Source organism: Alligator sinensis, unplaced genomic scaffold (assembly GCF_000455745.1).
Source record: "Alligator sinensis unplaced genomic scaffold, ASM45574v1 scaffold907_1, whole genome shotgun sequence".
Lineage (NCBI taxonomy): Eukaryota > Metazoa > Chordata > Crocodylia > Alligatoridae > Alligator > Alligator sinensis.
Window position 1 is genome coordinate 3,567,656 of NW_005841925.1, and position 13,842 is coordinate 3,581,497.

General features: G+C 44.9%; 1 protein-coding gene across 2 annotated transcripts in view; it reads left to right on the forward strand.

Annotated features, from left to right (window-relative positions):
- The window catches only part of EPS8L2 (EPS8 like 2), a 115,848-nt gene that overhangs the window by 59,434 nt on the left and 42,572 nt on the right, over positions 1-13,842 (forward strand). For both annotated transcript variants that reach the window (XM_006019203.3, XM_025198551.1), the window contains one exon: positions 13,191-13,352. In XM_006019203.3, coding sequence (XP_006019265.1) covers positions 13,191-13,352 — 162 coding nt within the window. The remainder of the gene's footprint in view (positions 1-13,190; positions 13,353-13,842) is intronic.

Consider the following 13,842-nt stretch of genomic DNA (forward strand, 5'->3'; position numbering starts at 1 on the left):
CCCAGCCAGGTCTGCACCGACCAACAGATTGGTATAACGTGACAAGCTTATGGCTGGGAAGGGGTCAGGCTCCCTAGATCTGAGACCTGATGTAGGCTGTGTCACAGAGACTCACTCTGGAACAATGTGCTAATAAACTTGTGTCTATACCTGCTAGGAACCCAAGTAGCAGGTGGTTGATACCTGGTAAGCTCATGTGAGTAAAGACTGCTTATTGCTTTCTGTGTGGCCTTCAAAATGTTTTTATCCTACTAAAATATGCCATACTTTGTGAGAGTCATTGCCTCTGTATGAGAAAGCAGAATCATAGCCACTGAACTAAATTCATGCCCTGTGGGAATAATCACAATTCAGCAAAATGGGTGGGAAGGAAAAGCCGGAGTTCTAAGTATGCACCCTAAGAGAGGCCATGAAAGAGTCAGAACCAGGACAGCTATCCGGTGACAGCAGTCCAGGAGGCATGATGGGAATCCTCTACTCATGAGATTTAGGAAAGCAAGAGGACATGAGAACAAACATGTAGGCAGAGACAGTGCAGGGCCTTAGAGCCATGTTAATAAGTGAGGACAACTGTGTTCCCACTCTGGTCAGTGACTAATTGTGGGTACATCTTCACTAGCTTCAAGCCACTCACACCTGTTGCCAAAAAATAAGCCCTTCCTACCCACTTACACTTTACCTGCTCTGAACTGGAAATGAGGCAGTGAGGGCCCTTCTAGAGTGGTCCAAGGACAGTAGAAGCAGATCACACACAGAGTGAGAGATGTTCCCAGAATGTCCTCATCACCACATTTCTTCTGAAGAGCAGGGATGTCCTGAGGCTCATTTAATGTTTCTAAAATGCTTGGAGAGCCACACATAGATGCACTGCATAGAAATGCAAAATATATTTTTACTTATTTGGTTGGCACCTTGGGCTGAGATTTTCAAAGCCGAGTCAAAAGGCCAACTTCCATTAAAATGATTGGGATTTAGAGGGCTCCAAATCTTTTATGACAACTTTGTAACATGCCTATCTACCCCTTATGCAAATCTCAGCCATAGTTTGGAAGCTCAGCCAAAGAACATAAGAGCATAAAAAGTGCCATGCTTGGTCAGCCCAATGGTCCATCTAGCTCAGTATCCTGTCCCAAACAGTGGCAGAAGTGGATGCTATAGAGGGAGAGTTTTGAACTAGTTAGTTCCATTTAATTGTCACTTCCTGCAACTTCATTGGTGTCAAAGGTCATGTGACATAACTTCCTGATGTGATATCGCGTCCTGTGAGGTCTTTGAATGTAGCTCCTCAGCCCACTGGGTAATAAAAAGTTCATGATCTGGCCCCACATTCAAAAAGGTTGGACACCCCTGGCCTAGTGACTTAACTCCTTAAACATTTGAGAGTCACAGATATATAAAAGCCACAATACTGATACACATTCTCCCTTCATCTGTGATTCAGTGGTTTCAGGCTGTCCTCTTGCTCTCAAGTCCTTCTTATATATAGCAATTATTGCCCCCTCTAAACAGAAAAGTTAGACCCCATGTTTTACCTCTATGCTCTCCACTGGGAAGCTCCAGACTTCTACCCCCTGCTATGGTCTTTCCACTTGTGTACAGTTTTGTCATGGGAGCAGGACAGTAGCTGAGAGTCAAAGTCAACAATTCCAGCTGGCTCAGTGACAGTCCATCAACAACAGGGGCAGCTATCAAAAAGCAGTACAACAGGTTGTCTTCGGGCATGTGCCAGCTTGTGTTCAACGCGTGCTACAAAAACAGTATCTAGAATCTGGCAAAGACATGCCCTCTCCATTGCACATACATTGTAGATCCACCAAGAAGTTCTTCATTTGGATGCCTGGGTGTTTCCCTGTTTGAGGAGTGATTTTTTTTAAAGCCTCCAGACGGTGCTGAAAACAGACCCCCACCATGTACCCTAACAAACCTTTGTAATGTCAGGATAATGGCCTTTACAAGCAAATAAGCTGAGTCCTTCTAGTTAAGAGATGCCTCTGAGAGGGTTACCAGGCTCATTAGCTCCCCTTCATTGGGATGATGTCAAGGTTCAAATATTTATAGTGGTTTTCAGCTAGGGGGCTGTGAGAACTTTCCAGGGGTATGGCAATATCAGCACCCCCACCACTGCCACTACAAGGTGAAACTGCCCCACACTCCTCTGTTTTCAGAAGGCACATTGGAGCTGAACTGAGAAGTGGCTGAGGAGGAAGCCACCCCTGCCTGCATCACATTATGTAGGCAGGCATACTGCTTCTGCTATAGCTCTTTCCAGTTCAGCTCCTGAAAATGGAGGTACACAGGGTAGTTCTACCTGGTGGCCAGCAGCATCTGTCTTCAGACTGCTGCCACTGCAGGGTGAAAATGTCCTGTGGGCATGCAAGAGTGGACCGAGAAGGGTTGCAGCAAGAGTGTGTGTTCCTGCCACTGCTGCTTCCCACTCTGGCTCTCTGCAGGAGACATGGTGCACCTCCACCTGGTTGTGGCAGTGGGGTGAATATAAGTATACTAAGTATAATGACCAAAGCAACTAATAGCTAGTAATTTTAATAATAAAATTTTGCTTATATAATAATTGCAATATATTTAGTTTTTCAAATAGGGTGCTGCTGAATTTTGAAATGTTTTGGAGGTGTGCCTTAGGTCTAAAAAGGTTAAGAAACACTAGTTTATGGTGTTACTGGCTTGACAACTCTAACACGTCAAGCCAATATCCAGGTTAGGTGTCTAAGAGTCACGTGCTCAGCAGCAATTTGAGGATGGCTTTGACAGACGTCCTTCTTAGGGATGCAGATTCAGCACTAGAAGTGGTCAGAAAAGTGGTGCTTTTCATGGGGTTTCAAAAGGACCCATTTTCTGTCACTCATGGTTTATCTAATTTCTTATCAATCATTTTCAAACACAATTTAAATTTAAAAAGTGACCAAGTGTTTCATTTGCCACAAAAAAAAGTTTTAAAAGTGTCTGCTTACTGAACAACCAGATGCAGCAGAAGGGGAAAAAACAAACAAAAATATAGTTTTCCAGAAGAGAAAACAATTGATCCAACAGTTAAAAGGTGCTACAGAAAATATTATGTAACACTGAAAGTTAAGAAGACACTGGTATTTTGAATGAAACTTTCTTTAGAAAAAAATGCTGATTTTTGAGGGGAAAAACATTTTGTGCCTAAATTTCAAGCATTTCTATTTCTTGCCTCTTTCTGGCTGGAAACGCATCTAGGAATGGGCTTCTGCAAAGGCTCAGCATTCCTCTCTTGCTGACTTGGTGACAAGTAGGGCTGTGCGAGGCTTCGGACAGAGCTTCGGCTCCAGAGAAGCTTCAGACGCTTCGGGGTCTGAAGCAGCACGTCTGGGTTGAAGCGCTGGCCTCGTTCGGCTTCCTGGAGCGCTTCGGAGCCGTCTCGGAGATCCGGCCATAGGGTATAAAGGGGAAACAATAAAATATCTATAACTTTATTGGTTTTTGTCCAATTTGGATGCAATTTTCAGGAACGGTAGATTCTGTAGAGAAGATGAAGCCGGCTAAGTTTCAAGAAGGTCAGTGCAGGGGTTTTGGGGGAACAGCACCCCAAATTCTTGAAAGCAAAACTCATGTCACATCTAGCCGTTACAACATAGTGGGGTGAAAACTGCAGGGGTGGTAGCTCTTACTGAGGGCACAAAGCCTGGCAAGTTTCAAGAAGATCAGTGCAGGGGTTTGGGGGGAACTGCACCTCAAGCTGCGGACAAGCAAAACTGGTGCCATGGGTGCTTGTGGGACTGACTGTCTCCGTCTTGGGGCGGGGAGGGGGGAGACTGCTGCAGGCCTGGCTGCTAAGCTGCTGTGTTACCAGTTACCAATCTGTCAATCATGATTCACTCAGGGACCAGGGACTCAGGACCAGCTCAATACACAGGACCTCGCTACTACATAATGACTTAACAAGCATCAATTAGCACCTACAAAACCAGGCTAAGGAGAGGAAAGACTCAATACAGACAATCCAACTGCCCCAAGACAGACACAGTCTTGGCATGAGTTTTGTCCGTCAGCAGCTAGGGGTGCAGGGCCCCAGAACCCCCCTGCACCGATCTCCTCAACAGCTGGCAGGTGTCATGGCCTCAGCAGGGGTCACCATCGCTGCAGCTGTCACCCCGCTGTGCCTTAACACACGCAGTGTCACCCATGGCATGAGTTTTGCTTGTCCACAGCTTGAGGTGCAGATCCCCCCAAATCCCTGCACCAATCTCCTTCAAACTTGGCAGGCTTTGTGGCCTCAGTAAGAGCCATCAACCATGCAGTTTTCACCTCCCTGCGGTGTGACACACAGCCATGACATGAGTTTGGCTTTCAAGAATTTCGGGTATAGTTTCCCCCAAACCCCTGCACCGATCTTCTTGAAACTTGACAGGTTTCATGCTCTCCGCAGAGGCTACCATCTCTGTAAGTTTCATCCAAATTGGACAAGAAACAACAAAGTTATAGATATTTCATTGATTCCCCATTATACCCTATGGCCGGATCTCCGAGGCGGCTCCAAAGCTGCGTTCAGATCAAGGTGGAAACCCAGTCCAGAGCTATGGATCGGATCACAGCCATCCGAAGTGGCCGGATCCGAAGCTGGATTGGATCGCTGCAGGCTCGCATGGGCCTAGTGACATGGTGCAAGTCACCGTGAGATCACTAATTCTTCAATTGTCGCTTGCTGATGTGATATCAAGGTTTGCAACACATAGGCTCAGTTTATCTCTAGTTTTCTGAGCTAATGTTAAGGAAGTGAGATCAGAAAAGCACTTGTTAGCGTCTGTGAATGCCCCAGACATCTCAAAGGTCTATGTCTCACTGGGGTGAGGTCAACACCCAATTTGTTTTGTGATATCGGGGTCAAATTGTTTGGCTGATGTCAGGACAAAGAGCCATTGGGAGCTCATTGGGTCAGTGACTAGCTTGCAGGTCAGATGTGAAAAGACTGTTCTCTGGTAAAGTGACTGGCTCTTCAGCTTTAGGTTGTTGAGCCAACATTAAAGCAGAGACCTCTGCGAAAGTTACTTGCTGGAGAAGTACCATCATTTTTGGGGCTAATATCCAAGTACATGCCTCTGAGTTCTCTCTCTCTGGCTCGCTTCAAGGATGCCAAAGCACAGGTCTTTAGGTAATAAATAACCTCAGTCATTTCAGCATGCTAGACAGATATCATGGCAAAACTCAGCTGTTCCTGCTTGTTGGTCTAAAACCATGTCACAAGCCTCTATGAAGTCACTGGCTCAGCCCCATTAGTTACAATAGATTACAATATAGGAGAAGTGAGCTCAGTGACTGAGGTCATGTAGGTATCAATGTCACATTAAAGGTTAATATCGTCTCATCGTGTATTGTGAGCCATGGCATGGGGAAACAGAGTAAACACATGAAGATATCCATGTCCCGAAGCATGTGTATAGCCAGCCATATAGAATGTGTGCATGTGCTCACGTATGCTTACACATGCAGTACATTAGGCAGAGTAAATTTAGTTCTTCTAGCCATCCCCTTACCATGGAGTGCCAGGAGTGGAAAGGAAAATGACAGTCCTACTGTCTACGGGAAGAGTCTCTCTCGCCTCCCACAAGGAATGGAGAGCTGGATAAAGCAGAACCTGTACTTCTCACTTTCTACTTCCACTGATAGGACTCCCACCTTAGGCCAGTGGGAGCCAGCCTTTTTATCAGACATGCCATAAATCAACCTCACATCCTCCCCAAGCACTGCTCCACATGCCTTGCCCTGCCAAATCTGCTTTTCTGTTTTCTGCTCCCTGCCTTGTGCTCTTTGCCTGATCCACTGCTCTGCCTTCTGCTTCCTGCCCAATCTGCCACTGTGTTACCTGTCCCCTCCCAGATCTGCCACATGCCACAGAGGCTGCTCATATTACTTTTGGTACTCATGTCACATTAGCCACCCCTGTTTAGGCAATTCTTTTCCCACGCAGCATGGATGCTGCTGCACCTACTGGTGGGAAACATATGAACTCCCCAGCCATGCATCATCCCCTTCTGCTGCTCCCCTTCTGATTCTCCCTCCTGCTAAATCCTCATATTACCATCTAGTGAGAAGACAAGGGAAAGGGAAACTGAGAGAACTCAGCTCTCCACAGGATGGGTGAGAGAAGGGGAATCTCTCACATTTTAAGCAGGGATTGGGGGGGAGGGGACTGTGCACCTTCATATGACCCCATACTTGAAATGCTGGCAGACTGGCATGACTTTATAGGATAAAGAGAAGATTCTCATGATGCTTATTAGATTACATTTGCTAGAACGGAGGGGCCCCACTGAGGATGACCTCCTAACCCAGGTGTGTCCTATTCAGTTGTTTCTAAGCATGTGTGAGAGTGAGAAAGCAGGGCTCACCCACCCCATGTCTACTGTTATAGGCATTCAACTTAAAAATGAGAAACCAGTCTAACAAGAGAAAATATCCATAGCCAACTGAGCCCGGAAATGCAGTACCATGTTTAACTTAAACCAAAAATCTGATCTAAACAAAATTACTGATAAAAATATATCTTTAAAAACCAATCTTTATATACCCTGGAAAGACACATTATGAAAGCAACACAACCACAATAAAGTACATAAAGAAGCATTCTCTGCTTCCCATATGCTGCCTCAGAGCAAAATTTTCTCTTTGGTATATTAACAGCCTTGTGTATCCAACTCTTCTTGCAATTGTCATCTTGTAGTCAAGGGCTGGAGAACCAAAGAATTGGATTAATCCTAATGTAATGCCTCCAATTGATAAGAAACAAAGAGGTGTGTAAAATTCAGAGGCAGAGAAAATGAAAGTAGAAGGGACCTAAAGAGGCTATCTCATCCATCATCCTGCCCCAAAGTAGGACCAATTATATCTAAACCATTCCTGACAATTCTGCCAGGAAGGACAGAGCTTCACATCAGGTTCATATTCACTCAATAAGTGCCCCTTCTCTCTGGTTTAGGTCTTATCCATGCACTTGAGTACATGCTTATCTTTAAGTAGCTGAGCAGACCCAATGATTCCATTGGGATTACACAATTGCTGAACTGAGGCTCAGACTTCCTTAAGGGGTTGGCTGAATTGTACTCTTTATGTCTTGGTCAGTTAAAGATCAGACTATGAAATTTGATGGCTAAAAGCCCCATTTTCATTTTGGATCACTGAAGTACTTTTTGATTTACAGTTAAGAAAGGGACCCTAACTCATGCCAGAGAAAAGAATATTAGACCTTAGATTTCACTTCTGAGAGAAACTGTGCACTATATACTGTACAAGCGGTGTAGATATGTATTGTTAATTACTTATGTACAGCTACTCCTTGCTTAACGTCGTAGTTACGTTCTTGAAAAATGCGATGCTAACTGAATCCAATTACATCACAGTAGTTACCTATTAGCAGGTGGCAGCCAAACAACGTTATAACTGAACATTGCGCGACTTTAAGCGAGTATGTTCTCTAAGAGATCAGAGACGTAATGACGAAACATTAACCAAGATGACATTAAGTGAGGAGTACCTGTACCATGGACACAGTATAATATGACTTTTAAATAGCTTTACTTCTTACTAGCATTTTTTGGTGCACCTTCATATACCCCCGCCCAGGCAGCACATCATTAGCTAAATGATGAAGAGTTCACTGTTCTTCACATGCTTTTTCCTTTGGTCCCAGATACAGTACTTGCAATCTGGTATATGTTCTAAACTATTATTAGGAGCATGTTCTACCAAATCAGATCAGTAACAGCAGCAGAAAAGGAGACTTTAAACAGTGACAAACATGCTATTAATCATGCCACATGCCATCCACTTGTAAGTCTCCACCTTGAACTTTGATCAAAGCAAATATGATTTAATTGCCAGCCAGGGTATGTATGTATATGGGTTGTGATGGTGATGGTGGGGCAATGGTGGGTTCTCCCTCTCACTTTCTTAACTAAGTTGTTTTTTTCCATAGGCTTACCAGCAATCTGTATGCCGATAAGCCATTTACAAGGCTTATTAATTGCAGTTGCTGCCCATTCTTAGAGTGTATATTGTTTGAATCTCAGAATAGGTAAAAGATTTGCATTTGTGCTTTCAAGGTTTTTTTGAGAGCTAGATAAATGAAGCTCAGCAACAACATTCCCCCTTTAGTATCTAAACAAACCTGAAAGATGACAGAAAAAAGCAATCTTTGAATTAATCTAGCAGTCATGGAAGCAACTATTACCTCCATCTAAATGATTCTAGTCAACAATAAAATATCAAAAGAATTTATGCAGACTGTAAAGTTAACAGGTGAAATCAACAGAGCGGATAAGAATTCCAGTCAGCGGAAGTAAAACAATATAAACTCACTGACTGCAGTTCAAAGGGTTTGTCACATACGCATACATAATATTGACTTTGTGAAATACATTTTACAGTAACAGAAACGCACCCTTGTGCATATTAATTCACACTTAACTACGTGGCCAACCTTGAGCGTCAACATAGCAGAGCAGACACGCCAGGAATCACTGCTAGCAGATATGCCAAGATTGACCCAAGGCTTATTGAAGTCAATAGAAGTCTTTCTTCTGTTAACATCATAGGGGCTGAGTTGGGTCCTCTTCAGCACTTGAAATGTGCCAGCCATTTTATACACGGACTCATCTGTCTGACCAGTCCAGCATCTTGACTCATATTTCTCTCATTTCCTCACAGCTGTCTTATTATCTATGGCAACACAACAGAGCTTTTCATCTTTTCCTTAGATACACTGTCCCATTTCTCTCTTACCATAGACACCATCAAAATCTTCCAGTCCCATTGGATTTAGTCTTCACTTTAACCCTACACTCATGCATCTCCATGTCAAAATCTTGCTGCATTTTCCTACGTGATGTATCAAAGATCTGGCCCTTTTTATTCACCAAACCTACCATTGCCTTTTCTGTTCACCAAACCTACCATGATTACCCTCCTTTAAACAACTTGTTTTTGACTTTGCCTCCAACCAGCCAGTCCCACACCAAGTCCATCCAAGATGCTGACTGACGTTGGGACATTACACTGAACGTATGAATCCCCTCCTTCAAGTCCTTCTGCTGATTTCCTCTTCTGCTCCATATCACACCCAAGCACCTCATCTTTATCTCAGAGATCTTTTGCCCTTTGGCTCCATGCTCCTACTAGTTCCATTCCCTTATTGTGATGTTGACCTCTTCGGTTCACCAGGGATACCTCTTTCATTATGCATTAGCCCATTTCTTGCTCCAGGTACCCTTGTGCTAGTCCTCACAGATGGCAAAAACATCTGTCAAAAATGCATAAAGCTGAGTATGTTCCAGCTTTATGCAGGGGGCAGGGGTGAGAGAGGGATGGGCTGCTGAGCATGGAGTTCGGGGGGAGCAGAAGGAAGGAGTCTTACCTGCTCCAGAGACTCAAAGATCCTGGCTGCTGCTGTGATAGAGTGGCCTGCCCTCTGTGGCTGCTGCTTCTACAGCAGCTGTTGTTGCTAAAGACAGACTGCACAAGGGGGGCACAATTCTGGAGTCCTCACTAAGTTGGCAACTGGAGCAAGTGCCCTGCTCACCCACCCTTGTTACACTACTGTCACAAAATTTCTGTAAGCGAACAGATTTTATTTTCTAAGCCTGTGCATTAGCTCATCTGAAGTCCATTGATTAAAGTTACTCAAACTAAGGTTACCAAGGGGAGCTGTATGAATCAGGGATCCCTCGGCAACCCTGGCACCCTAAATAAATGAACTACTCACAATCCCATTCCAACTAGCCTAGTCCTTTTACACATCCACTGAAGGCCAGTGAGCTACATGCAGTGGGGTGACCTGGAGGCAAAGAGCTCTGTATTCTTGCTTCAATTTAGATAGCAAAATAAGTGACTACACAGAATCCAGCAGCTGTCCGCTTTCTCTGGGCTGTTACCCCACCCCCATTACAACAGAAAATAAAATTCCAGAGTCCCCCCTCCCACTGAGCCCTAAAAAAGGGAGAATGATTGCAACCCACCCTGATCTACCTCATTCCCTCCCCCCAGAGCTGAGAAAAGTAGGGTGTAAGCTGGCTTCTCTAAGAGACACTGAAATAAAGTGTGGGGTCTTCAAGGCTACCTAGCCATCATTTCTTATGCAATAAGGACTCTGTCAGAGCAGCTGGAAGAAAGGCCAGGAGGGAATGAGGAGTCCCAAGTTATTTGCCTAAGATGTCAATGCTGCTACTGGAGCAAGCTTGCACCTGGTTTACACAATAGCTTGTGCCTGATTTACACAATCTGCCTTGGTTCCCCTTTTCCATGCTATGATGGCTGATGAATCCTAGAAGATCCCATGCCCACGCCTGGCCCTAAACAAGCCTCATCTGGTAGCTTTAGTCTTCCCCCCCATGCATGCTTCACTCTAGTCTAGGCCTCCTTGCATCTTCCAACATAGACTGCAGTAGGAGATGGTTTAATGTGAGCAGGATATACCAGCACTACCCCTCCAGGCAACTCCCAATTTTCTACCCCCTCCTTGCACTGCAGACAGGGGAGAGAACCTGGACTATTTGCTTGGAATTGCTAATTGTCTCCCTTGGCTGTTGTCATTTTACCACATAGCCTGATTCTGCTTGATGTCAACCAGGAGTAACTCCCCTTGACATCCACTCAGAGGAATGCATTGACACAGAACTATTTGGACACCAGGCAAGCCTGCTTGCTTATATTGCCTCACAGTTCCCTCTGCAGGGAAGTTGTGTTAGAGGTTTACAATAGCCCGGTGAAAGAGCAGACGCTCCATCTGTGAAGTGCTTACAAGAAAATCAGAGTGTGATTGGGATAGGAGAGCAAGAACTTTCATACATGGGAGGGGGGAGAGGAGGGAAATGATGCCACTTTTATGCAGAATGAATTTCTCCTTTTCACATTCATTTCCCTGCGTGCTCATCCATACATCTCTTGTACTTTATAGTGCTCCTATCTGTGCAAAGCCCAGAGGTGCAGCACAATTATACAAACACCAGGGTTCAGACACCCTCAGCAAGTGTGATTATGCCCAAGTGCAGTGCTTAATAGGATCACTAGATGCCTAAACTAAAGGGGAAGACACATTTGTTTAGAGCTGAGTTGGAAAAGCCTTCAAGTATAGTTATGTCGGGGGTTCTGCTACCTGATCAGAGCTGCTCTCAATCCAAGTATAGAAGCCTTGGGTACTTGGCTGGATTCATTTTCTTATGGGGAAGGCGTTTGTGTGTAAGGTATATAAGAGCTAAACTGATGGCACAGGTCTCTGAGTGGAGAGGAAGGACAACCCGGGAACACACCTGTAATGTTATGAAGCAGAACTGAGGTGGGGTTAGGGTAACAGAGGGAACTTTAGACAGAGACAACCCTGCTACAAGCAGAAGATTAGGTGACCCCTGGAAGCCCCTTCCAGCCTTGTTTTGTCTAGGATTCTAACTTCTTCCTCAAGTCCCAATTTGGGAAGCAGAACAGGGAGGGAGCGGAGGCCTTTATAAAAAAGTATTTAAGAAATTACAGTCCACTTTCATTATACAGAACCCCACAGTGAATATTCATTTAAGTATCCTCTTCCCTCTTTAAAAAGAAATGCGCACACACTTCAGTTGCTTCAGTGGTGGCAGATGACAACAAGTAGCAATGGTCTCAAGTTGCAGCAAGGGAGGTTTAAGTTGGATATTAGGAAAAAAACCTCTCTCACTAGGGGCATGGTGAAGCACTAGAGCAAGTTATCTAGAGAGATGGTGGAATCTCCATCCTTGGAGGTTTTCAAGACCTGGCTCAACAAAGCCCTGGCTGGAATAATCTAGGTGCACACGGTCTTGCTTTGAGCAGGGGGTTGGACTTGATGATCTCCTGAGGTCTCTTCCAACCCTCATTTTCTATGATTCTATGATTAGTAGCACTGAGATACTTTAATCAACAGCACTGCACCTGGTTTCCTTAGAAATCAAGAAGTGGAATTTACAATATACACCAGCCTAGGTGTTCAGAACATCCATCACTGACACCCAGGTGCTCATTATAACAGAGTAATGCATTCATTTTTTGCGGAATTACTATAGTGATTGAGCCATTACTACAGAATACAGCTATATTTTTGCTAAGGGAGATAGGAAACCATACAGTAAAATTCTGAGCTGGGGCACAGAGGAAAAGTGCTTGTATTTACACCTTCCTTTCTTCCTAAAATGAAGAAGACAATAATCCTTTTCCCTCTTACAAAAGAAAAAATCCTGTTCCACAGCCAGAGATACCAGTTTTTAGTAAGTTTGGAATCAGGTTTGGAGCAGCCCTGTATATGCAAAGTAGCTTTGGGCTTCAAGGAGCCTCATGCTATCACTGCAATGTGAGTGGGACTCATACCTGGTGACTTGTCCCAGACAGTGCCCACCCTCCATTTAAATCCTATGAAAGCTCTGGAGGATTCGTGCGCTGCTTGCAAAGGTCCTTAATGGATCATCTGCCCGGGACTGAATTTCATCTTGCAAAACATCTATAGAACCCAAGTAAAATGTAGATTCATTTAGGCCAGGGAGATGATTTAGGCCCAGATCCAACAAAGTATTTAAACACATGCTTAATTCCTAGGGAATCAGCAGGATTATTTGTGGGTAGAAAAACAACATCAGCATGTGTTTGCTGGACTGGGGCCTTAGCTGCTAGAGTTCCAGCATGATGTGATATGCATGCAAGTGGCAAAACTTGTTACAAAAGCGAACTCCACTGTGAAATTCCACTCTTTCACTATTGTGGAGAGAGCAGGAGGCCAGAAGTTATTGGCATCAACAAAACATACCACAGAACAGGCAGTCACCTAGCCAGGACAAGATGTTTGAATACTGTTTCTTGATGCAGACTGTGGGGAATGTACATAGATCTAGCCTAAACACTCAGAGATAATAAGTGACTTATGGAATCTGAGAGCAAACAAGTACCTGCTGAAGCATATGGAATGTCATGCCATGGGGTGGGCCTTTGACATTCTGGTTCCTGTATTTTAGCACATGAGCTTCTACTATCTGAACAAAAAGACAAAGATCTCCTGGCCAAGCCTACAGCAGAATAGTCAGATTCCGTTTTCTAGCTCAAGCACCGCTAGACAGGGAGAAACACTCTCCACTCAGTGGGTGCGGATTATTCCTGGCTCAATAACAGCTCGTGAGGCCTGCTTTGCTATTAGCCTGACCGCTTATACCTGTGGGTTTCTCCCTCAGCACTTAGCCACATTCATCATGGATAAGAGTGAGTCCATTGTAACAGTGGACGACGCCGTCCGGAAACTGATGTTGCTTAGTTCTAAAGAGAAGATCTGGACCCAGGAGATGCTGCTGCAGGTGAACGACAAGTCCATCCGGCTGCTGGACTGTGAGTCACAGGTATGTCAAGGGCTACTGGAAAGGTACATGTAGGGTAAACCACTGTGCTCAACAAAGGAAAGCACTGAATACCATGGGTTGCATGATTTGGAAATGTTCTTCCTCAAGAAAGAGTTCTGCACTGGACTGAATGGGTGCCCGAAAGAAAAACCAACAGCCAGCCAAGGAGAGAGGGTGGCTGTTTCTATCCCCTAGAATGCAGTGGGGGGTCCAAACTCATCTGGCCCCATCAGCTGCATTAGGGTTGCTGGGCTGTGTTGCAGGTTGAATTGGGACCATGCACAAGAGCCAATACACAAGACAGGCCAGTCAGGTGCTGCATAAAGCACACGCCCCTTGCCAGCCCACTGTGCCGTGTCCCAAGCAAACCACAGGGCACAGATGGTTCATGCTGCATGTGATGGGCATGGCTAGACTGGCCACACACACTGCACAGGGCACAGGGGGGTACTTTGCCAGACTGGCCCTCTGCAATGGCTCTGGCATTCCT